We start from the raw sequence: 25,366 nt of genomic DNA, 5'->3' as shown, positions 1-25,366 counted from the left end.
ACTACTATGATACCCAAGATGGGTGATCCTGTGGATTTGCCATCAATTTGGCCGTTAAAAGACAAGGTGGGTGGTAAGGCACAAGTCCAATAGTTTGAGCAGATTATCCTTGCTGATGGTACTGTTGGGTGTTGACAACCTTGGTTCTTCTCATAATGTGGCCAGTGTTTCTTTGGCTAGTGGTATGCCAATGGATGTGAACAATGTCAAAGGAAATCATAATTTCCTCTTCGTCGATTTTGACATTTTTGGAGGTTTCTAAGGAATTCCTGAGCTGAATGGGTTGAGCCATTGATGAAATGTTTGAAACTCCATTGTAGTTCTTTGGATAGTTTGTACGTGAGTGTGCCCGGTAGGCAAACTATGAGTCAGAGTGGGGCTTCCGGATTGTTTACTTTGGGAAGTCCATAGAAGCAGAGGGTATTTGAGCCTTCTAGTTTCACTTTTAGGTATTTCTTCTTGGTGATTCTTCCTGCCTGTTTTAGTTTCTTCAGTGTGTTGATTTTCTTTTCCAACTGTGACGAGGGGTCCAAGTTCACCTATCGGTATGTAGTTGTATCCGCAAGTAGTGCTTGTGCTTTTTCAAGGTAGTCTGGCTTGTTTAACACAACAGACATGCACCCATTCCTAGTTTCACTTGAGAAGGTGGTGTTGAATGGTCTTCATGAACTCCTGCAGTCCATGTGCTGTAGCTAGACCCAAAATGCCCAGAGTTTGGGAATTCCAGGATTTTGTTATTTCTTCAGTATCATTAAGTCAATGTATTTCCAAGTCAGGATGGTTAGTTATTTGAAGGTAAAAGTGTAGTAGTGATGGTCCCGTGTTTCTTCTGCTCTTGTCCTTATAGAAAGGCACATCTAAGGAGTTTAGGTGAACTTCTGCAATGCATCTTGCAGATAATTCACACTTTTGCTTTTCTGAGGTGCTAATAGTGAGTGTGAATGTGGATCTGTGCCAAGCAAGCAGGCTGCTTAGTCCTAAACGATGTCAAGCCTCTTGAGTATTGTTGGGGTTGCACAGATCTAGGTGAATGGGGAGTATTCCATTCCACTGCTGACTTGTGCCTTGTGGATAATAGACAGACTTTGAGAAGTCAGAAAGTGAATTACTTATTGCAGGATTCTTAATCGCTGACCCGCTCACGTAGCCACAATAACAGAGGATATTGACAACAGGGATTTCACCAATGATAAAAGTCGACAACTGTCAACAACTGATGAGATTTCCTATTAGTGGAGATGGTCATTGAATGCCATATGTGTGGTGTGAATGTTACTTGCCAGTTGTCAGTTCAACATCCTAGGAGCAGGAGAATCGACGTTTTGGGCATAAGCCCTTCTTCAGGAATGAAGGGCATAAGCCCTGAAGAAGGGCTTATGCCTGAAACATCGATTCTCCTGCTCCTTTAATGCTGCCTGACCTGCTACGCTTTTCCAGCAACACATTTTTAAGCTCTGATCTCCAGTATCTGCAATCCTCACTTTCTCCTAGTTGTCAGTTCAAGCCTGGGTATTATCCAGATTTTGTTGCATTTGAAGAATAGTTGCTTCAGTATTAAGAGTCATGAACAGTGCAGAACATTGTAGTCATTAGCAAATCTCTGACCCTATGATAGAGGGAAGGTCACTGAAGGATGAGAGATAAATATTGGTGACCAAGTTGGAGAACATCCCTGTCAACATCACAATGTGATGTGGAATCCATTATGTCTGCCTGAGTTGGGTGATGTGACCTTGGTTTAATTACAATCTGAAAGAAACCATCCTCAATATGACAAATAGGGAGCAGAAGACATCCATTCACAGCCTCTCAAGTCTGCTCCACATCCCCATCCACGTTTGATTACACACAAATCAATTGCCAAACAAGAATCTATGCACTTGTCTTAAAAATATTCAATGACCCTGCCTCCAGTGACCTTTTGTTCTGAAGTGGAGAGCTTCAAATCATTCGACTCAAAAAAATTGCCATCTTTGTCTTGAAAGACTGAGCCCACAGCTTCAACAGACCTCCCACCCCCGCCTCCCAGTTCTAGACTCACCTACAAGAGTAAACATCTTTTCTGTGTTCATCTTGTCAAGGCCATTCAAGATCTTACACACTTCAATCAAATCACCCTTCACTCCAATGGATACAAGCCCAGCCTATACAAATTACAAGACAACCAGTTTGCACAGTTCAACTGTTCATTTCAGGTGGGACAAGCAATCTGGCTCCCAGATGCTAATGCTCTGGGGTCATGGTCAATTTAGCAGCTAATGAGGTTTAAATCCAATTTATAATTCTGGAATTGAGAATTAGTTTCAGAACTAATAACCACGAAATTATCACTGGTATTAAAAAAAAAGTCTCTGATTCATTAATTCCCTTTAGGTAAGCAAATTGTAGTCCTTGTGGATCTGGCCTACCTGTAATTCCAGGTCCATAAATGTAGTAAACTCTTAGCTGCCGAGCAAGCCAGTCAATTCAAGGATGGATGGGCAGCAAGTGTCATGCCCCATAAAAGAATAATACAAATAGACTATCTAGTAAATCTGATTTTACTCAATAAGTGGATGGAATCATTAAGTTTAGTGCTTAGTCATTATTTTAGATTAAAGTACAACTATAAGGGTATAGCTTATTCTCTGTGCTCTATGTGAGGAACCTATTGGAGTAGCAAATGAATCAAGTTCACAGGATGCACCACCTCAGCTTATTTGACCTCTTGAAATGGCAGTGCTTTAGGTAGCTCCCATTATGACACCAGCTGGTATTTGTGCTTTGTGCCTGTAAAAACTGTTTCACTTTCTTCAACCAATAAAAGTCAAATGATTTTGTCCTCCCAACAAGCTGGGGGGAAAAAAAACAATTGTTGGTAAAGCCAAACCAATAATGCCAGACGAATTGCAGGCTAAGCAAGGTTGAGTTCAACCAATGCTTAAAACTCCATGGAAGAAAATGCTATGGAATGAAGAAAGACACAAGTCTTTTTTAAACTCCACAGAAGGACATAATCTTGTCAGATGTGAATATAGAACCAATCAACTCACTCCACCTAATAAAAGTTCTGTGTTTGGTAGTAATAGCACGATATGCTGCAGAGGAACATGGGTAAATAACTGAGGCCACATTGCTTCTTCAAAATGGGAGCTGGAGAAAATGATCACGGAACTGTAGGAAACATGCTTTACAGCACACACTCTCTAAATTTCTTCTAGTATATTTATGAGGAGGTACAATGTGTAAAACAATTAAATTAATGTTGTGCATTGAAAAATATAGCCTTATGTTAACAGTTTTAGCAAAAAACTGTTAACATATAATTTCTTAGCTGCAAAAGTGTATTCTCACAACGGAAAAGTTAAATTTCAGCTGTTTCTCTTTAGTTCCTGTATTTAAAGGGGTCCTTTTCAAAAGTCTTTACTAAATAGCAAAAAAAGGCGATCATTTTTCACCACAGTCAGTGAAATAAAAGTTGATTGGGTTCTGTGGATGTCTGAATGCCTACCTACCATTTGAGTGCCCATGTAAATAAGACAAGAATGACACATCCAAATTATTTTTATGTTCCTCAAGGACAGATAGTGTCTTTCTGTAGCTTCAATTTGTTTTGGACCTTGGCTACTGTTTTTATGTCTGATATTGCTATTTTTGGTCAAGAAAAATTAAGTGAGCATTAATCTAAAAACGATCCCATCTGCAGGTAGTTAATTATCTTTTGAAGTCAGCAAGCTGTAATTGCTGTGCAAGTTGGAAAAATAGGAAAGGAAGAATAACTTACTTTAAAAAAAATTTACTTACTTTTTAATTTAGAATTTAGTTCCAAACAAAAAGAGTAGAATGCATACTAAAACATCTTCAAAGATTTTTTAAAAATACCCCTTTTTCAAAAAAAAAGTTACAAGGTTCATCATGGGCATTATGCCATCACAATTAATTTTCCTGTTCCAGGCTTGATGCTTCACCACAACATTATGAATTAATGTCTGGTTTGCACACCAAGTTACAGTAAATTCATGTGTTGACAATATGCAGGATATTGTACCAATAATACTATTGCAACATTTTGGTCTCATTACAGAGATCTCTTTATGCTATAGAACAGCAGAATTAGAATTTGAAAATCTGTATAAGACAACTAGTGATATCTATTTCTATAATGCACTGGATTTTAAAGAATTGACACGGCACTTTGAGCAATGCTTAAGCATCATATTTTAACTGCTGCAGTATGAGAATAAAACACTAGGTGCTGCTGAAAGACCACTGTTGTAAAAATAACATTTAAACTGTACTTTCTGAACCTGTAAATTGTAAAGCCTGAACCACCACTTTCTCAAGAGTAAATTAACAGTAACATTAACAGCACATGGCAAACACAGGGCATGCTCATTACTTCAGAAAGCAGATAATTGCTTACAAAAATACAAACAAAAGTATAATTATCATGATGGATTGCACAAAGCAGAGGCCCCATCACAAAACCCATGCATCAATGTCCACTGGTTAAAAAATAATGAAGAAACATTAGAGTATATGCATTGAATGAAAGCAAAGATGATCAAAAATTCTTAATTTCCCTGCTTTTTTATGGTTGACAAGCATGTCTTCATCAATTTACCACCTACTTCATGATGTCACAGCTAACAGCTTCAGCCTCAAGCTACGCAAGAAACAGGACTCATTTTTCAAAATACAAATACATAGAGATGTCAGCTAAAAATGTTTACTAATTAACACTTAAAAAGACACAAATTAGATATGCGTGACTACGAGCAATTATAATCAAGAAGTGTTTCTGTACTCATTTGGGAATCAAAAGGACCTAATTGCTTCAACAAGCATTCAAAATTCTTGCCACTTAGCAAATATGTTTATTAATGTAGACCAGTCATATCAAGCATTGATACTGAGCAATCAGTATCTTGTGACTATAGTATTATGTTTCAGTAACTACCAAACGGTAAACATGTAACATTTACCTGAAAAGGTTATTTGGGAAAATCACCTTTTTCCCAATGTCCTCTACATATTATGTGCACAACTTTAACCAACGTGGCAAAGTCAAGTACATTTTGCTGTTGGTGCATTAGGCTGTTTCTAAGAATACATGCCTTTTTTAGAGCTGTAAAATTTAAAAAGTAATGATTTCAACCAAGGTTTTGAATTAACCACTGTTAGTTTAAAAATGTTAAAAGAACTATACGGCCCTTTCATGATTTAGGTTTCTCAACCTATTGCACTATTTACCATTGCTTTATTTTAAAAAAAAGTCAATGTGTGTTAGAGTTCATTTTACAAATTTCATATTATCTTCAAATAATTCTCTTAAGATACACATTTACAAATTGCAATTAATGCATTCCATGTAATCAAAACTACTTCCTTTACTGCTGTTGAAATTCCTTATTATTAATGATCACACATGGTATTCTGTGCCACTCAAGGAATCCCATTATGCCACCTGCAAATGTACAGATTAGCATGTAATAAACTACTTGGCTGTACAAGAACAGCAATATTGCTGAACTAAAACCAGTAAACTTAGTTCAGAAATGTATCAATAATGTTCATTCCAGGATTAAATTTGCTTTCATTGCATAACACATTCAACAATTTTACGATGGCTTGATTTATTGCAAAACTATCACTCAAGCATTCTTTTTCCAAGAAAAATGCACTTGAAAATGGTGAGAGTGACTGGGTTGGGAGTGGGGGTTGGGAGAGATATTAAGAGGTATTAAGTGGAACTGTGATCTTCCATTGGTATAAGGCATCAAATTCTAAGACAAACTGAAAGAGCAAACAGCAAAACAAATAATAAAAGTGCTTATGGCACATTTTGAGCTGTGCTTTCACAAGGCACATTACAAGACAACATTTGGTTTTGCTTTCCCTTAAACATCCTTCTATTAAATAATTAGAATATGAAGCAATGACTGTTTCATCACATTCTGCATTCAGAGTTCATTTATCTTCTCTGCCCGCCAGTTCACTAAATACAGCACATTAATGCGCCTCAGATTTGCTTAATCATTTACAGCACATTTATAATTAATACCCTCCTTGATTTTATTGTAGCTTTATTCATCTTAGTTCCTGCATTATTTGTAGTGTCTGTGTTATCTTTCACCCCAGGGTCTAACCCACAGCCCACACAAGGGAGAGGTATTTCTCAAGCTTGGTCCTTTGCCAGTTTATTCTGCTATCTGCTAATACAGAAATAGGTCTCAATCTGATTTCGCTGAAAAGCTGGCAAACAATGCCCAATGGGAATGCACAATACTGAAATAGTTCCTCCAATTCCAACTCCAGGAATGATGGTAGTCTCAAAGGGCCTTTGCCAATAGACATTTGCATGTTCATAGTGTTGATGTAGAAAAAACTATTTTAATGGAACCATCTATAAACAAATAAACATTTTTCTGCAGATATGTCATGAATGTCCAAATCCACTATTTTCTATTCAAAAATGATTTAAATTTCACTAAGCAAATAGAGAAAAAAAATTAATACATAGAGAATTTATTTCTGTACTATTGACTTGAAAACAAGTATTACAACTGATTAATCTAAAACAAATTGTTTGCCTAATTTGAAGTTAGGTTCAACATTAAATTTATTGCAACAGTGAAGTGTAGAAACAAACTGAAACAGTGAACAAGTGAAAAGACATTATATTTGAAAATCCAGAATGAGAACAAATAATTGACGATTTAAGAAAATGTCAGTTACTAACAACAAATCAATTATGTAGAGTACATCACAGTTAGCTGAAGAACTAGTAGAAGGAATGGACAGATGACAGATTTAACATTGAGGGCAATGTATTAATAGAGCTGTTGGGTTACAAACATTATCCACAAAGGTTTGAGTAAGGAATGAAATGCTCTGGATAAACCACCAAGAAGCCCAGAATTTTCTAATTCCTATTTCATGTAAAAGAAGCTGTACGCAGTACCAACAGCATATTTAAAGTACTTAATACCACCCAGTGTTTCTCATAACTACTTGTAAAAACATAGGGCTTTACCCATGGCAAGTGGCTCTGTGCAGCATAATATTCCACATCAGAAAATCTGGACCAACATTTCAACACTAACTTCTGCTTTTGGTCCTTAATCAATTTAATATCCATGTGACAATATTGTTTTCATCCTTAATTTTACTAAGTCTATTACATGGTACTTTATCAAGTGCTTTTACTAAGTCCGTAGAAGCATTGATCATACAACCCTCATCAGTTCTCTGTTACTTCAAATAACTCAATCACATTAGTCAAGCACAATGCAGCTTTAACAAATCTATGCTCATGCTCATTTTACCAATTTCATATTATCTTCAATCAATCCTCTTGTTTCCTAAAATACACAAACTGCAATTAATGTATTCCACGTAATCGAAACTACTCCCTTTATTGTTGCTGAAATTTCAAATAATTCATGATCACATATGGTATTCTGTGCCATTCAAGTAATCCCATTATGCCATCTGTTGATGGCAATTAATGCTGCTAATTTTTTTTCAGTGGATCAGAAATGACCTCCAATTAAATATTGCAAGGCCACAGACATTGCCTTTGGTACACAATTCCCTGCTTCGACCACCATCCCTCTTCCTGGAAACTGAGGCAAACACAATCGGTTTACAACCTTAGTGTCACATTTGACCCCAAGTAGAATTTCCAAGCATATATCCGAGCCCTTACCAAGACCATTTATTTCTACCTCTTTAAAATCTTACAGCTACAATCTTGATTCAGCTCATCTGTTACTTCACCAGTCCTGATTATTCCACATACTATTTCCAGGATAACCTGTGTAAACACAAAGTCATCCAAAATTCTGCAGTCTTTGTCCTGATCTGCATGAAGTCCCATTCATTCATTACTCGTTTGTTTGATATTGCCTCTCATTCAACATCTCGATTTTAAATTTATCTTGGTTTCTAGAGCTTCCCATGGGTCACCCTTCCTTACGTCTATAATCTACCTCCGTCTCAATCCTCCAATAGATCAGTGCTCCTCCAACCCTTCACGAGCATCTTAGATTTAACTGCAACATCATTGATAGATATATCTTCTATTGCCAAGGCCTTAGGTTTAGAAATCCCTTCTGTACATTTTTCCACTTTCTGCTTCCTTCCCTCTCCTTTATTCTTTAAGATGCTCCTTAAAGCCAACTTCTTTGACCAAAACAAGCTCTCTAATCTGAGCTTCATCGGGCCAAGTGGATCCCAGAAGAGCAGAGAAACTTCTTCAAATTTGTCCTTAACCTATGATAATCTTTAGCAAAAGACTCCCCAGTTTAGAGAAAGAAGCATCTGCAAATAAATCAACATTTTGGGTGTCTCTGACAGGCACAGAGGGAGACCAAATGCAAACTGTGGGACGGAGTGTGCGAAAACCCAAGACTCACTCCACGTGTTTTGGAAGAGTTGGAATATAACATTTGAAATTCTTAGCATCAAACTCATTCCAAGGATGGGAAAATTGCGGCCAGAGCTTCTACAGATGTAATTCTCACATCCTTCAGTAACCAGGATGGTTTTCATTCAAACAACAACGGATGCTAAATGTTTCAGTCCATCCTCTTCAGCTCTCTTTATTCTATCCAATTTTGTTACTGCCTTCTTCTTCTTCATTGATACACTGACAGCTTTGATGCAAAGTAATCCTTTAGTAACCCAGCTACTTCTGCTGCTTACATTAGAAGATCTCCCTTTCAGCCTCAAGAAAACCTGATCCTTTCTTTGCCGACCCTGTTATAACTTTTGTTTATAAAAGACTTCTCCGCTTCCTTCTACGCTCGTAGTTAATCCAGTCTCATGATCTCTTTCCCTGCCTAAAATCATCAAGAATGTAGATGGAGTTCAGACAGACAAATTATTTGAAATACATAGATTAGGGAGTACTGGTATCACGCTTACAAATTATGCAAGGGCAAAGTTATTCAGGTAGGTTAAATTGAAGTGTTGATCATCGCATTCAAATGAATGAAGAAAGGTATTTGGCTCAACACAGTTCATATATCCAAAAGACAGTGCAAGGTTGACTTGATGAAGTTTTGTATCCAGCATCTTCTTAAATGATTCAATAATTTTGCTTTCACTATTCTATGGCTACAGTCTTTTCCATAAGTCAATAACTCTGTGCAAAAAGCAGTCTTAAATTGACCTTTCACTTGTCTGTATTACCTGGTCATATATTCGCTATTTAACGTACAAATCATCTCTCTGACATCTCCACTCAAAACTGAAAAGCTCAGGTTTCTAGTTTGTTTCCCTGACGCAAGTGATCAGTCTCATAACAACTACCTACCTGTACTTCCAATTACATGTTCAATGGAATTCCTGATGTTTTCTCTCACTGGAAACTCTCCAATGGAAGCAAAAACTCTCAACCAAATTTGGAAAAAGAATCCAAGGACAACATAAAAGTAGGATGTCTAAAGATATAATCAAGGACGTATTAGTCAATACTATTCACTGCCATTTGCTAAAAATAACTTAGAAAGTTATCTGTACAACAGTTTGAGACTCCAATAGTAATGTGGTGACAGAAGCTACCAAAACCTGCAGCTTAGATCTACTCTTCAGTCGTGCAATACAACAAATTCAACTTTAAGACAGAGAATTATTAAAGGCCAAAAATATTAATTTCAGTCTAGAGCAAATATGAAATATTGTGTGATAACAGGGTTTCTATTTCAAAAGAAAGGTACTGTCTTGCCCTGATCCAATGAGCAATTGGATTTCAAGATGCAAAACCTTAACAATGTACACCATTTTATTTTATTGTGTAATTCATTTCAACTAAACATCAACAATTCTAGTAATATCAGTTTTGAGGTCAGGATGTCGACAAATTGGAGAAGCAAAATATCCTCCAAATATTATTTTCTATGTAAATACTAAGATGATTTATCACAATGTTTCAGAAGAGAACCTAAATCAAGGAAAAATATATAGACAGAGGAGCTTATCCTGAAGTCAATTTGTTTATATTCTACTTCAGTGGGACTCCATTCTTGGAGGATGTCTGGCAACTACTTTTTTTTAAACACTTTGCCTTAAGATGATAGAAAGGAATGATCCTAAAATCATAAAGTCTAGGGTTTTCAAACTTTCTGCCAGAAGTCCTGAGACAGAATGGGTAAAACAGGAGCAACAGAATTATTTGTGACACCTCGCAGATAACACAAAAACAAAGAAATAAAGCCAAATGTTTAAAAAAAAGGTGTTTCAGGAAATTATTTGAGAAACCAATCCCACATCTATTTTTGATGGATCTAACTTACAGATTGAAAGACAGGTATTTTTTGTGATCAAAAAGATAAAATAAAGACATTATTAAAGCAAAGTACAACAAAGTCTGCTGACAATCCACCGAGGGTTTCCAAAATATTCTGAAGGAGGTATTTTTTCCTTATTCTGCCATTGAACATCCTCCCACTGGACATCAAGAGTGCAAGTAGCTGTTTCTTGCCTGGGGCAAGGCGCATTTGTTTTTAATGTCTGCTCCTCAATGAAAATATTTAAAAGAAAATGATTAGACAACTTATGAGCAAATTTACCATAGATGTCAGATTCCAACGTCCCCAAACCTCAAAAGAACATGACTTGCAAAGAAGTTTGTTTTGCTTACTGCGAGGTGCATAGAAAGATGGCAGTGAATCACTACCGATTCTTAAGTTTCAACCGAGTTATGGAAGAAAAGGCCTCACTTTTTAATAACTGTGTTGTATCTTCCCTTTCCTGGTGAAAAATGTAGATTCAACTGCCAATAAACTTAACAAAAAGGAAAATGGAAACTAACAGTTGCATAGCTGCAGCAAACAGCCTTTCATAGTGTCGTATATGTATATAAAATTCTTTACTGCCAGCCTTTGGAGGTGTAGCATTATAATGCTGGGACATTTTTTTTCAACTTTACACACCGGATGCAGGCATTGTTGGCTGGCCAGGATTTATTGCCTGTCCATAGTTGCCCTTGAGAAGGTAGCAGTGAGTTGCCTTCTTGACCCACTGCAGCCCACCTGCTCAGGGTTGGACGACAATGCCATTAGGGAAGGAATTCCATGATTTTGACACAGTGACAATGAAGAAACAGAAATATATGGAAGTAGTTGCTCATTGGTTTGGAATGTGCTGTCTAATCTTTGGTGAATTTCTGCAGTGCATCATGCAGTTAGTACACATTACTGCTACTCCGTATTGGTGGTGGAGGGAGTGGATGCGGTGCCAATCAAATAGACTGATATCTCCTGGGAAGTGTCAAGCTTCTTGAGTGGTGTTGCAGCTGCACTCATTCAGGCAAGTACGGTATATTCTATCACACTCCTGACTTCTGCCTTTCAGAGTATGGACAGTTAGGAGTTAGGTGGTGAATTACTCACCTAGCCTCTTGCAGCCACTGTATTTATGTGGTGAGCTGAAAATGTGTTGCTGGAAAAGTGCAGCAGGTCAGGCAGCATCCAAGGAACAGGAAATTCGACGTTTCGGGCATAAACCCTTCCTCAGGAATATTTATGTGGTGAGCCTAGTTGAGCTTCTGGTCAATGGCAACCCCCAGGATGTTGGGAGGGTAATTCAGTGATAGTAACACAACTAATGTCAAGGAGTAGATGACTAGAATGTCTCTTATTGGAGATGGTCATTCCATAGCATTTTGTGTTGGGCTGACAAGTCATAAGTAACATTTGCACAAGTCTGGATGCTGTTCAGATCTTGTTGCATTTGAACATGGGCTGCTTCTGTATCTGAAGGGCCATGAATGATACTGAACATTGTGTATCAGTGAACATCCCCACTTCTGACCTTATGATGGAGGAAAGATCATTGATGAAGATGGGTAGGCATATGACATGACCGGAGGTACTCAACATTATAGAATAGCACAGCACAGGAATGGGCCCATTTGCCCACAAATATTGTGCTGAACATGACGCCATTTTAAACTAATCCGTTCTGTGTGCCCCGAGTCCATATCCCTCCAATCCTAGCATATTCATGTACTTATCTAAAAGCCCCTTGTATCTGTCTCCACCACTACCTCTGGCAGTGCATCCAGACACCCATCACTCTCCGTGTAAAAAACTTTTCCCCTCTCACTTTAAATGCATGTCCCCTATTATCAGACATTTCAATTCTGGGAAATAGAGTTTGACTGTCAAGCCTATGCATCCCAGTTTTTCGATTAGATTAGATTACTTAGTGTGGAAACAGGCCCTTCGGCCCAACAAGTCCACACCGACCCACCGAAGCGCAACCAACCCATACCCCTACATTTACCCCTTACCTAATACTATGGGCAATTTAGCATGGCCAATTCACCTGACCCACACATCTTTGGACTGTGGGAGGAAATCGGAGCACCCGGAGGAAACCCACGCAGACACGGGGAGAACGTGCAAACTCCACACAGTCAGTCGCCTGAGGCGGGAATTGAACCCGGGTCTCTGGCGCTGTGAGGCAGCAGTGCTAACCACTGTGTCACCATGCCGCCCACCAAGTCTCTATCAAGTCTCCCTTAGCCTCTGTTGCTCCACAGAAAATAATCTAGGTTTTTCTGGCCTCTCCTTATAGCTCATACCTTTTAACTCATGCAGCATCCTGGTAAATCTCTTCTGCATCCTCTCAAAAACTCTACATCCTTCCTGTAATGTGGCAACCAGAATGGAATGCAATATGCTTAAGTGCAATCTAACGAAAGTCTCATAAAGCTGCAACATGACATCCTGACTCTTATACTCAATTCCCTGACCAATAAAGGCAAGCATGCTGTACGCCTCCTTTAATCACCCCATTTACTTGCGTGGCCGCTTTCAAGGAGTTACGGACTTGAACCCCAAGATTCCTTTGTACATCAATGCTGTTCAGGGTTCTGCCATTAACTGTATACATTTCCTTAACACTCGATCTCCCAAGTTCAGTACCTCACAAGTACATGGATTAAATTCCATCTGATATTTCTTCATCCATACCTGCAACTGATCCATATCCCACTGTATCTTTTGACAATCTTCTACACTGTCCACAACTCCACTGATCTTTGTGCGCTCTGCAAATTTATCAACCTACCTATGGCTTCATCCAACTCATTCACGTATATCACAGCAGAAGTTCCAGTACAGATCCCTGCGGAACACCACAAGTCACAGACCTCCAGCCAGAAAAACACCATTCCAACACTATCCCTGGTCTTCTATGGGTAAGCCAATTCTGAATCAAAGTGACCAAGTCACTGTGGATCCCATGCATCTTAATCTTCTGGATGGGCCTACCATGAGGGACTTTGTTGAAAGCTTTACTAAAATTCATTCACTGATCAAACCTCATCGATCGCCTTTGTCACCTTATCGAAAAATTCAATCAAGTCCCACACAAAGCCATGCTGACTGTCTCTAATTAGGCCATGCTCTTCCAGATGAGCATAAATCCTACCCTGAAGAATGCTCTCCAACAGCTTCCCAACTATTGATGTGAGACTCAGAGGTCTTGAGTTTCCTGGATGCTCCCTATTTCACTTCTTGAACAGAGGAACAACAATAGCTTCTGGTCAGTCCTCAACAGCCCCATTCAGTGGCTAGTTAGGAGACAAAGATCTTGGTCAAGGCTCCATCCATACCCTCTCTTGCCTGTCCTAATAACCTGGGGTGGATACCATCAGGCTCTGAGCACTTATCCATCTTTAATGTCTTTGAGAGACCCAACACCACTTCTTTCTGCACAGGTGTTCTGGAGCTAAGATGATTGACCTCCAATAATCACAACTGTCTGTCTTTATGCCAGATATGACTCCAAGCAGCAAAGAGCTTGCCCCTGATTCTCACTGATTCCAGTTTTGCTAAGATTTCTTGATACCACACTCAGTCAAGTGAGGCCTTGATGTCAAGGGCTATCACTCTCCCCTCGCTTCTGGCATTCAGCTCTATTGTCCACGTTTCAACCAAAGCTATAAAGAGTTCAGGAGGTGGGTGGTCCTGGCAGAATTCCAACTGGGTGTCAATGCAGGCTTTTGCTAAACAAGTGCTGCTTCATAGGACTGCTGATGTGTCTTCCATCATTTTACTGATGACTGAGAATAGAAGGATGGGGTTGTAATTAGCCAGGTTGGATTTGTCCTGCTTTTGTGTACAGGACCTTCCTGGGCAATTTTCCACATTGTCAGGTAGCAATGTAACCTGCCAACATTGTAACAGTGTGGGAAGAGCTTAGCTAAGGTAGCAGCAAGTGCTGGAGCACGTATCTTCAGTTCAATTACTGGAATATTATCAGGACCCATTACCTTTGTAGTATCCACTGCCTCAATGCTTTTTTTGAGTAAATCAAATTTAGCTGAAGACTGGTATCTGTGATGTTAGGGACCACTGGAAGAGGCCAAGACAGATCATCCATCAGACACTTCTGGCTGATGATTGCTGCAAATATTTCAGCCTTTTCTTTTGCACTGTTTGGCCTCTTACCATCAATGAGGATGGAGGTATTTGTAGAGTTTCCTCCTCTACTGAGTTGTTTTAATTGTTCACCACTGTTCATGACTGGATGGGGCAGGACTTCTGAATTTAAGTTTGATCCATGATAGCTGATAGCTCTGTCTATCAGTTGTTGTTGACATGCTGGTTTTCTATGGGTAAGCCAATTCTGTTTGGTAGCTTCAATCCTGAAATTTCATTTTTAGCTTTGTTGATGCTGCTCCAGCATGCTGTCCTGCATTCGCCATTGAAACTGTGCTTATTGACTGGCTTGATGATCATGGTTGAGTGGCAGATATAGTAGGCCATGAGTTTGCAGATTATGTTGAAATGCAATTCTGCTGCCGTTGATGGCTTACAGTGCCTCAAGGATGCCCAGTCAAGTTGCTAGATCTGTTCAAAGCCTGTTCCACTTAGCACGGTGATAATGCCATACAACATGATGCAGAGTATTCTCAATGTAAAGGCAGGACTTCATCTTCAGAAGGACTATGCAGTGGTTGTTTTTACTGATACTGTCATGGACAAATACATTTGCAGCCAGCAGATTGTCAGGTATGTCAGTGAATGTCATGACTGTCAATGAGGGCAACTATGTTTTTCCCTCTTGTTGGTTCCCTCACCACGTCCTGCAGAACCACTCTTGAAGCCATGTTCTTTAGGACCTGATGAGCTTGATCAGTCTTGCTGCTGCCGAACCACCCTTGGTGGTAGATATTGAAATATCCCACCCAGAATATATTTGCCACTGTCAATACTTTCCCCAAGTGTTGTATAACATCGAAGGGTACTGATTCATCAGCTGAGATGGAAAAGTACATAGTAGTCAGAAGATTTACCTACCCACATTTAATCTGAACCCATGAGATTTCATGGGATCAAGGGTAGGAATCAATGTTGAGGACACCCTCCTGACGATGTATCACTGTTCCACCACTTCTGCTGTGTCTGGCCTATGAGTGGGACAGGACATTTCCAGGGATGATGATGGTAATGTCTCAGACATAGTCATATTCATGGAATCACATCTTGCAGACAACATTATGCTGCTCCTTGACTAATCTGCAATACAGCTTTCCCAATTTTGGCACTATCCCCCAGATGTTAGATAGAAGGACTTTGCAGAGTCAACATGGCTGTTTATGCTGTCATCTTTTCTGGTGCCTAGGTCAATGTGAGGCAGTCTTTGAGACTTCGTAGCAATTGAAGCAACAAAGTGGCTTGCTTGGGCAGTTGACAGTCAACCACACTGCAGAGGGTCTGGAGTCACATGTAGGGCAGACCAGGCAGGACTGGTAGATTTCATTCCTTGAAGGACATTGGTCAGCCAAATGGGTCTTTCTGACAATTGACAATGGTGTCAAGGTAATCAGTAAATTCTTAATTCCAAATTTTTAAAATTTCATTCAAATTCCACTATCTGCTAGGTGGAATGTGAACCCAGATCTATAGAACATTTGTTGAATCTCTAGATTAATAGTCTAGTGACAATACCACTGGGCCAGCATTACTTCCTAATTAATTAATAATAAAAGCTTTCATTTGTAACAACAAGATAAATCATTAAATGTTCTATTTAGTGGTATTAGTCAAGTGGCAGGCATTAACCAGAATACTCAGAAAACTAATCTGAATTTTGCATCTAAATTTGAAGCAGATGGAACCTCCATTTAACCTCTCATCCCAAAGACACTTCTTCGGCTCTGCACTGTATTTCTCTTAGGTTATATATGCAAGTCTCTGGAATGGGTCTGATACAAGTGTACAAACAGTCAACTAAAGCAGGACCTAAATCAATCACATGTGCCAAGAGACAATGTCCTTTTGTTAGAAGTACAATTCTACAGAATTGTTTTAAGGCAAAGGAATGTCAGGTGAGATTCTGCAGTTATTACAATAACGTCCTCTACTTTTAAAGGTTGATTTTTCTTCATTCAATAAATGTGACTATGCTGAAGGCTGAATTGTTTACACAGCTGCTTGTCAATCATGAATGACATTCGTAATTAAGATATAATGACATTGCACACCAGGGGAGTTGGAGCTTCTATCAAGTAGCTGTAAAAATAGGCATCAGTTTTCCTTGAAGGAACTGGCATATCCCAACCAAAAATCATAAAGCTTGAATGTCTCCAGATTTATCATCTTCTCGCCTTCTTAGAATCTATTTGTATGCAATGCGCATAAATCTGGTTCAAATCTGTTAATTGAACAACTGCAGATTAATTTTGCTAATTTTTAAACCATTTACTCTTTTGTGCTCATAATTGACACGTACATTTCACTGCAGTTCCACTGTCCTGTCACCCTTAACTTAAAAAAGTGAAGTACTATCACTCATCTGTTCCTTTATAATTAGAATTAACAGCAGTCTTTAACAAATTGAAATATATGAACGATCTTTCCTCAAATACTCAATGTCTCCCTAAACAAAAAAATCTTAGGTTTGCTTCTGTAAAGACTCAGAAATGTTCATTCTACATGGAGATATTCTATCCAGTTAGTAAGTTAAAATCTCAACTCACTCTTAAATGATGTACGTCTTTGAATGGTAGATGTGGAACCTGAGTCTTTACGTATGGAAGTTCAGTGCTAAAGACAGCAGGGCTAGTGATCTCATTTAATGTGAAGTGCTGGTCAAGATAGAATAATTTCTGTTTCTCACCATAGCAAAATCCCCAATCCTGGTTTGAAAAACATCAACCATCAAAACATACTAACTATGGGGTATCGCGAAAAAGTTTTAAAACAAAATTTTGTTATTTTGCTTACTACAGGAGGAGGACAATCAAAAATCTGTTGTTAAATTTCATCTGTGCAGATCCATGGGAGTTAATCTTAAATTAGAAGTTCCAAGAACTTCATTTTCTTCAATATAAAGGACCTAATTGGTTGCAAAGTTCTTGGGATGTCATAAAATAATGAAAGCAACTAGGTAAATGCAAGTTCTTTCCTTCATAATGAAGAAAATGACATTCTTGGAACTTCTAATTTAAGATGAACTCCCATGGATCTGCACTGATGAAATTTAGCAACAGATGTTTTAAATTGATGGTCTTGCTCCTGAAGCAAGCAGATAACTAACATGCATTCTAAATCCATAAAGGGACCAAAACACAGAATTCACTGGCTAAAATATAGTACTGGTTATTCTTACAATACAAATGCTCTGGAAAAAGTACTGCTCCACTGGAGGACAGAAACATGAAACTGTATGAGTGGACAACAATTAATTGTTGACTAACAAATGGAATTAAAAACAAGTATTTTGGAAGAAGGTCAACATATATCAGATTGGGTGAACACCTCAACCAAGTGGTTTACTCCCTGCTGGTTGATGACTTATTTAATTATGTGTGAAGATTATTTATCCTTTCAGATGATTTACAAATAAATACTTACTTCTCTCTCAATTTCAGCCAACGATTTGATCGTTATGCCCATTAAATCAACTGGTTGCACCTGAAATCAAATTCAAAATTCAAAACGGAAATTTTAATAAAATACAAATCCAAGATAACTCTGAAGAGCACAAAATTATAGATAACATTAATCTTAATAAATCACAGTTATCAAACAAGCTTTATTTGACAGACTAAAACCTATGATTACAACTAATCGTTTTATGCATGGTTGCATATCTTCAGATTATTTCATGACAATAAGCCCCTTATATTGTACTTTGTTTTCAAGAGGTCTTATTTATTTTGCTCATTGTTAAATGCTAATCTAAAATTTTACCATATAAATAAGTTAAACAAATTACTTTTTGACACAAATGCTGTGTTTTACTCAATAACATCTAGATTGCATTTGTTTAGCACCTTAGATATGCAGAAGCATCCCAAAATGCTTCACTGAAGAAGGGAAAAGCCCACATTTCCAGGTGTTTGGAGAATTGAACAGAAGTTAGGTAAAGGGGTGAATTGCGAGAAGACTTCAAGTGAAGAGATATAGTGAGGAAGATTGATGAGGGAGTACAAAAGCATTGTGGTGAAACAGCTTAATCCATAGGTGCAGGACTTTTGAAGAAGGTACTGTTGTGTATATGGTCAGATTCAAAAAAACTGGAAGGTATGTGAGATAGTGTGATGCTGGAGAAAATTGCAGAGATATTTACGGTGAGTGGAAGGATTTGATTTAAGAGATAAGACTCTAAATTTTCTGTGTTGGGAGATGGGGGGTCATAAGGATTGGGATGTCGGGTGGGTAAGTTTTGAACAACAGACATTTGGAGGAGTTGGAAGATGATGGTTGGTATTTCAGAGGCTGGTGATTAAAGATTTGAGTCAACATATGACAAAAGCTTGGAGAAGAATTTTCAGCAGCAACAGTTAAGGATTGCTGTGAAGCAGGTTCACTAGCAGACAATGTTGCAAAGATGCAAATAAACGGTCCCAATGGCTGAAGCAAGAATTTTTAAAAACTTGTTCCTGAGATGTGGGCATCACATGGAAGGCCAGCATTTGTCATCCATTCCATTTGTCTTTGAGAAGGTGGCAGTGAACTGCCTTCTTGAACCATTGCTATCCATGTGGAGTACGTTTGCTAGGGAGAAAGTTCAGGGTTGTGACCAGGGTGCTAAGAGTGGTCAATACTTGGTTCAACTGAATGACCAAAAAGGGGATGTGATGGACACTGTAGAGATGGGAAAGCAGCAGGCATTTTCTGAACAGGAACTTGGAAGAACATCATCTTCTCCATGATAGAGCATAGCCATACTAAGTGCAATAAGACAGGCAGAACTTAATTGACACCTGGTTCCAACAGAGCTGGATGCAGTGCTCACTCATGACCTGTAAATATGTTGTTGAAAGGCAAGCAATTCCCATTCTGTTGCCAGAAACAAGTGCAGCCTTTCTTCATTGCATCTTTGCTTTTGCTATTGCTGAATAAAACTGCATTTTTTTCAACTATTTGAAGGCTTCTCCATATATGATGCTCTGCCATTGAATGATGAAAAGATGTTAGGCTACTCTGGGCATTAGGGAAAGAGTGGCATACTCTTAGATTGGGTTTGAGGATGGAATGATGCCAAGGACAGCTAACCTGTGCAGCTTGGATCTTATAGTTATCGGTATAATGGCTGTCAATTAGTCAGGTGATGTGAAAATATCAAAAAAAATTGACAAATGCATACTTGCAGCTGCAATGAAGTATCAATCATGCCACCCATGTGCCCTCAGAAACATTTCCTTCTTTAATTCCCACACCTGCACGGTGAAGGGCAGCTCTGGCTGGCAGAGTTTGATCTGGTGCACGACTCGGCCTTAAAAATGGCACTAGCACTAGGAATACCCTAACGTCCGGCAAGTTGTGAGTACTTTTGCCATTGCAGCTAGAAAGATAGGGCAAGCTGGCACCAAGGAGGAGTTGTGCATAATTATGAAGCGAGCTGTGAGTAAAGTGAGAGAACTCGCTCGGGTTCACATGAGAAATCTTCCAGGAAGCTCGCCAAAATTGAGACAGCCGATTTCTGGTTAAAAAAAAGAATTAAGCTCTTAAATTAAAACTATGCAAGAAAATAAAAATCCAGCCACTTCTACATTTATATGAAAAATGCATCTTGGTGGTAGATTGTGTACAGTAGAAGATGCGTACACACACTGCCTAAATTCTATCCGCATTACAGCCTGCAATAACACAACCTTTTCTCACCTAGCACAAGTCCATATCATAAGAAATGCCCTTTATGAAGTTGGTAAAATAATTCATTGCTCAATGGAAATCGCTTTAACTATAAACATTATTTACAGTGAAAATTATTTGAACTTCAAGATTTCAAAACAAATAAATGCTATTTTAAATTCTTAGTTATTTTAAGTTTTGTGTCCCATGTCCAAAGCTTTGTATATTTACATCTGGATTTCCGATTCATTCTATATTCACTATACATCAAAGGACAGGCTTCACTTAGGCCTAATTTTATTACATGAAAATACTTAGGTTGGGCACTATTTGGCGAAAGAATACAACAGCAATTAATATCTTCCAGATAACACTTCTTGGAACAATATCTAACAAAATGTAATAAAAGATACACAACGCACACATCTCAAATATTTTCTCTCTCTATGGATCCTACAATAATTAAAACACAAACCATTTTGAACTGGAACCTTCCTTAACACTTCATTTTATACCATCACCAAAATGAACTCCATGTGTTGTCCGAATCTTCCTCGCTGTTAATATCACTTCTCAGTGTTAATTTTGTTAATATATTTTAACCAAAAGTTGCTTCTCTGACAGCTAGCCAAGATTCAGCTACAATTTCATTAAAATGTAGCACTCATTTGATTACTCCCACCTAGTTTTAGTGAACAGCATGGACAGCAGCCATGTTATGCACAAAGTCACAAACATATTAGGGGTTTAGATAGGGTTGACAGTGAGAACCTTTTTCCGCTAAGGGAGTCAGCTGTTACTAGGGGACACAGCTTTAAATTAAGGGGTGGTAGGTATAGGACAGATGTTAGGGGTAGATTCTTTACTCCGCGGGTTGAGAGTTCATGGAATGCCCTGCCAGTAGCAGTGGTGGACTCTCCCTCTTTATGGTCATTTAAGCGGGCATTGGATAAGCATATGGAGGTTATTGGGCTAGTGTAGGTTAGGTAGGCTTCGGTCGGCGCAACATTGAGGGCCGAAGGGCCTGTACTGCGCTGTATTTTTCTATGTTCTATGTTCATATCTGGTAAAGGGAAGTTAAACCAGTCAAAAATATTACTGGTTAAAAGTTAAACTTTAAATGTTTTGTTGCCTCTGCAACTGATTCAATGTTTCAGTAAATAATGAATGGCAACCTTTGCTCTAAGTGCGGTATTAGCACCAACAGTTTCCTCACTATGTGGAATGCACTTTTTCTGTATGAACCAAAAGTTATTCCTTTTTGCGTATCTTCAGCATACTTTGAAATTCTTACTATTGAATGACATATATCTGTAACCTGCTTTTAATAATTAGGGAAAAGCAAGATTCAGGTTTGTAATTGGTCTTAGTTTTGAAAGAGTAACAGATTTTAGTTACAGTGACACACTTACTGCTTCAATCGCACTGGAGAATTTTTCTGAAATAGTGAAAGGCACACCATCCATTGCTGAAATAGACAAAAATAGGTAGTTAGTTCTTAATGATGCTTGCTTAAGGTCTTACGTTAGAAGACTGACCAGGCACAGTCATGGTCTGCCATGAACAAAGTTATGAATACCAAAATAGCTCTGATTTAAAATTAGTTCAGCTAACAGATACTTCTTCAAAATATACATCCAATGGAAATTTCCCTCACACCTTAAAAGGTGATAGTTTGTCATACACCAGCCAACTACATTATATCAATACAAATCTTCATTGTTAAGACAAGATATGAATAGTTTAAAACTTGGTACGAAATTCTTTCAATATTTGGTTGAGTCTTGAAAAAAGCTTTTTTCAAAAAAAAAAAGAACGTCCTATTCAATTAATTGTTCTCAAAGATGAACTGTTTGGAGAGAGCTGAAAATGTGTTGCTGGTTAAAGCACAGCAGGTTAGGCAGCATCCAAGGAACAGGAAATTCGACGTTTCGGGCCACAGCCCTTCATCAGGAAACTGTTTGGAGAAGCAATGAGTAACTTATTTAGTAGCCTGATCCTTGCACTGTTTAAGTGTTAAAGCTGCTCGTGCAACTTTGACAATACAAGCAATTCTTCCAGAATGCAACAGTTGCACTTCTGTGCGACCCTGTTATACACGAAAATCGCGCAATACAAACAACATTTAAAGTGTTGATGATTCAAGTCACATTATAGCCAACACACTTTAAAAGTTTGCACTGTAGAAACAGCTTTCTCTATTCATCCAACTGTGTTGCAGCCAACTTGCATTAACAAAAGACATATTATAGCAGAACTGACTGTACTGCAAAATGAAACACCAGATAGCAGAATTTGCAACTTCTTTGGTCACTCCAAAGCAGAAGCTAACTATTGTTAGATTTATAAATTCTATGCTGCTTTAAAAAAAAACCAAATGTTGCTGCTTATGCTCTTGTTTTTTTTCTCTATGAAATTTTCATGAGAGGAAACATAATATGCCAAAACATTTCATAGTTGCAACAGAATATTGTTAAATAACAAGGAAAACTATTCAAAAGTGCCATGACCTTGATCGACAGAGAAGAGTCATAGATCTCAAGTAATGCAATTCCTATCAAAATATTAATGATGTTATTGTAGAACAATGTATTAGGAGACCACCTGCATATAAAGCTTGTCCCTCAAGCACTCATTAGCCAGGAATTTAATAAGAGTTATTGGGAAATGGCCAACTATTTTGATGGTTAGCATGAAAGCTGACATTGATGATTTATGAGTGTATTCAGTTTTTCCCAAAAAGAATTTTATGGCAGGGAATTACTAAAATGTCCCAGAAATTTATATTGAAAATAAGGCTGAACTTCAGTAACTATCCGAAGCATCTCAATTCTGATATTATGCTTTTCTTTACAGAAATAACATCCTGTGCTAAAGTGGAGGTAAGCACAGTCATGCAGGACAGCCAACAATTGGCAATAAGTTGAAAAGCGAAGATACACTGAAAATTTCAAAATCTTTTCTCCTATCCATAAAACTACTGAACTGATCAATTATACATTCATATTAATATTCTAAAACAACACATTTAAGCAAAATATTTATCACAATCATACATGATGGCATTGTGTTATTTCTACAATCGATCAATAGTAACGTGAAGACTGGCAATTGATTATCCAAAGTAGAAAATCTTTCATTTTTTTTTTACAAGTTACAAAAAAGAAAATTAGTAATTTACTAAAATACGTTGTTAAATCTCACTCATAATATTTTACTTACTTAAATCCAACTAGAGCAAATTCATACTACCAAATGCACACATTACTTAAAAGGTTTCTCAATTTAGTTAGGGCAAACATAAGTAACATAGTCAATACTTATGTAAAATATATTTTGCAGAAAAGATATCTGCCCATTTAAAGCAAGCATTATGCTTCTGAAAAATTCTATCAACATGACAGTGACTGCCAACAAATGAAGGCAACATTTGGTCTAATGTGGCATCAGAGATTCCTGGCAAAACTGAAGTTAATGGGGATCAAAGGAAGAGCAACAGACAGTTAATGTTAGATCCGGCACAAAGAAAGATGATTTGATTGCTGGAGGCCAATCATCTCAATCCCAGGACATTTTGGTATATGTTTCTCAGTGTAGTGTCCTAAGTCCAACCATTTTCAAGTATTTCAATTATTTTCCTATAACAAAATTGGAAGTTAAATTAGTTATAAATTTACTGATAATTTATTGTGCTTGACATCACTCATGATTCTGTATATATAAGGCAGTCCTTGCCCACATGCAAATAGACCTGGATGAATAATTCAACAAACAACATTCACATCACACAAGTGCCAGGCAACTATCATCTCCAACAAGTAGAATCTAATTAACTAACTAAATAACTAACAGTCAAAATCCTGAAACCCCTCCAACCCAAAATCAGTGAGAGGAACCTACACCATTGGATAGTTCAGAAAGATGGCTCACTACTACTCATCAAGGGCAATTAGGGACATATGTAACTAACTATCTCAGTGAAGATCACATTCTAGAACATTATTTTAAAGCATTAAACAGTTGAAGATAATCAGATCAGCTATGACCTCGCTGAACACCAGAGCAGACTCAGTGGGAAAATGGCCTTGTTCTGCTCCCAGGTCTTATGGTCTAAAGATAAATGTTTATTTAAACTTAATTTTTTTTTAGAAAATAGTTCTTGGTAGGAAAAAAAAAGTGCCTACCAAGTAAATCGGGACAAATTTTGAAACTGAATGAACTGGGAATATGCCATGGTTAAGAGCGAGTTCATAGTCAGAAAGAACAAATCATAAAAATGTAAACAGGAAATAATCTGTGTTTAGAATGCTTCGTAGACCACAGTGCATATTTGATTAAAGTACCATCAGTAGCACCAAATACTACCTAAATTTAGGATTAAATTTCTTCATTAAAAAATTAATGCTAGGTAATAGATTTTACTGAATACAACAGGCAATAGATTGAAGATACAACATAAGTTATTTAAAGAATTAACATAACTTAAGATAAATGATCAAAATAACAATAGTTAAATGAACTTATTTTCTACACAGTACACTAACTTTGATATCTGCATTACTCCATACAAAAACAATGGTATTAAACGTTGAAATAAAAATGCAAAAAGATGGTGAATCAGGGCAGAAGACTGTAAAAATAAGCTAAAAGTTTAGAAAACTATTGGGACTTATCCAGCAAAATCCTGCATGCACTTGTAATTATTTTAGTAAAGCACTAATACATGGTGCATTACACTTAGTTCATTCACCTAGCACAAAGGATGAAAATAAGGACATGCCACAGGCTCGCCATTTTAATTAGCATTCTACCAAACAAATGAGCTTCAAAAGAGCTGTAATTAAACAGGGCTGTAATTAAGTATATGCCCTTTATCATAATGATCATGGTTAAAAATGGCAAGTAGCATGAAACTGTATTATTAATCCTGTAACCTCACACTGAAATGAGTGTACATAGAAATCAGCATGTCAAGGCTGTCAAATTTTAACACCGTCTTTGTTGATATATATAAAAAAATACATCCAGAGATAGTTCAGTGCATTTGATCAACAAATTCAGCAATGTGAACTTTTCAAAAGATATATAAAATTCAACTCTGAAAGAAAATATTTAATAGTCTTTTTAACATGAGCATGGCAGAATTCCCAAAGACATTATGGTAGAAAACAATTTATTTTAACCAGTTCGGAAGCACAGGAAAGGATTACCATTTGTACATTTTTTAAATCTGAAGTTCTCTTCCATTCAGATGGCTGCCCTTGCTCTGGGACAGCAATATA

At 37.7% G+C, this 25,366-nt stretch overlaps 1 protein-coding gene across 2 annotated transcripts in view; it reads right to left on the bottom strand.

The window, feature by feature from the left end:
* Positions 1–25,366, bottom strand: part of mvb12ba (multivesicular body subunit 12Ba) — a 171,043-nt gene that overhangs the window by 22,965 nt on the left and 122,712 nt on the right. For both annotated transcript variants that reach the window (XM_060841079.1, XM_060841080.1), the window contains exons 8-9: positions 21,497–21,552; positions 17,859–17,918 (exon numbers count right to left, since the gene is read on the bottom strand). In XM_060841079.1, coding sequence (XP_060697062.1) covers positions 17,859–17,918; positions 21,497–21,552 — 116 coding nt within the window. The remainder of the gene's footprint in view (positions 1–17,858; positions 17,919–21,496; positions 21,553–25,366) is intronic.

Source organism: Hemiscyllium ocellatum, chromosome 21, assembly GCF_020745735.1.
Source record: "Hemiscyllium ocellatum isolate sHemOce1 chromosome 21, sHemOce1.pat.X.cur, whole genome shotgun sequence".
Taxonomy (NCBI): domain Eukaryota; kingdom Metazoa; phylum Chordata; class Chondrichthyes; order Orectolobiformes; family Hemiscylliidae; genus Hemiscyllium; species Hemiscyllium ocellatum.
The sequence above is the reverse complement of the archived record's forward strand: the minus strand, read 5'-3'. Positions and strand labels throughout refer to the sequence as shown.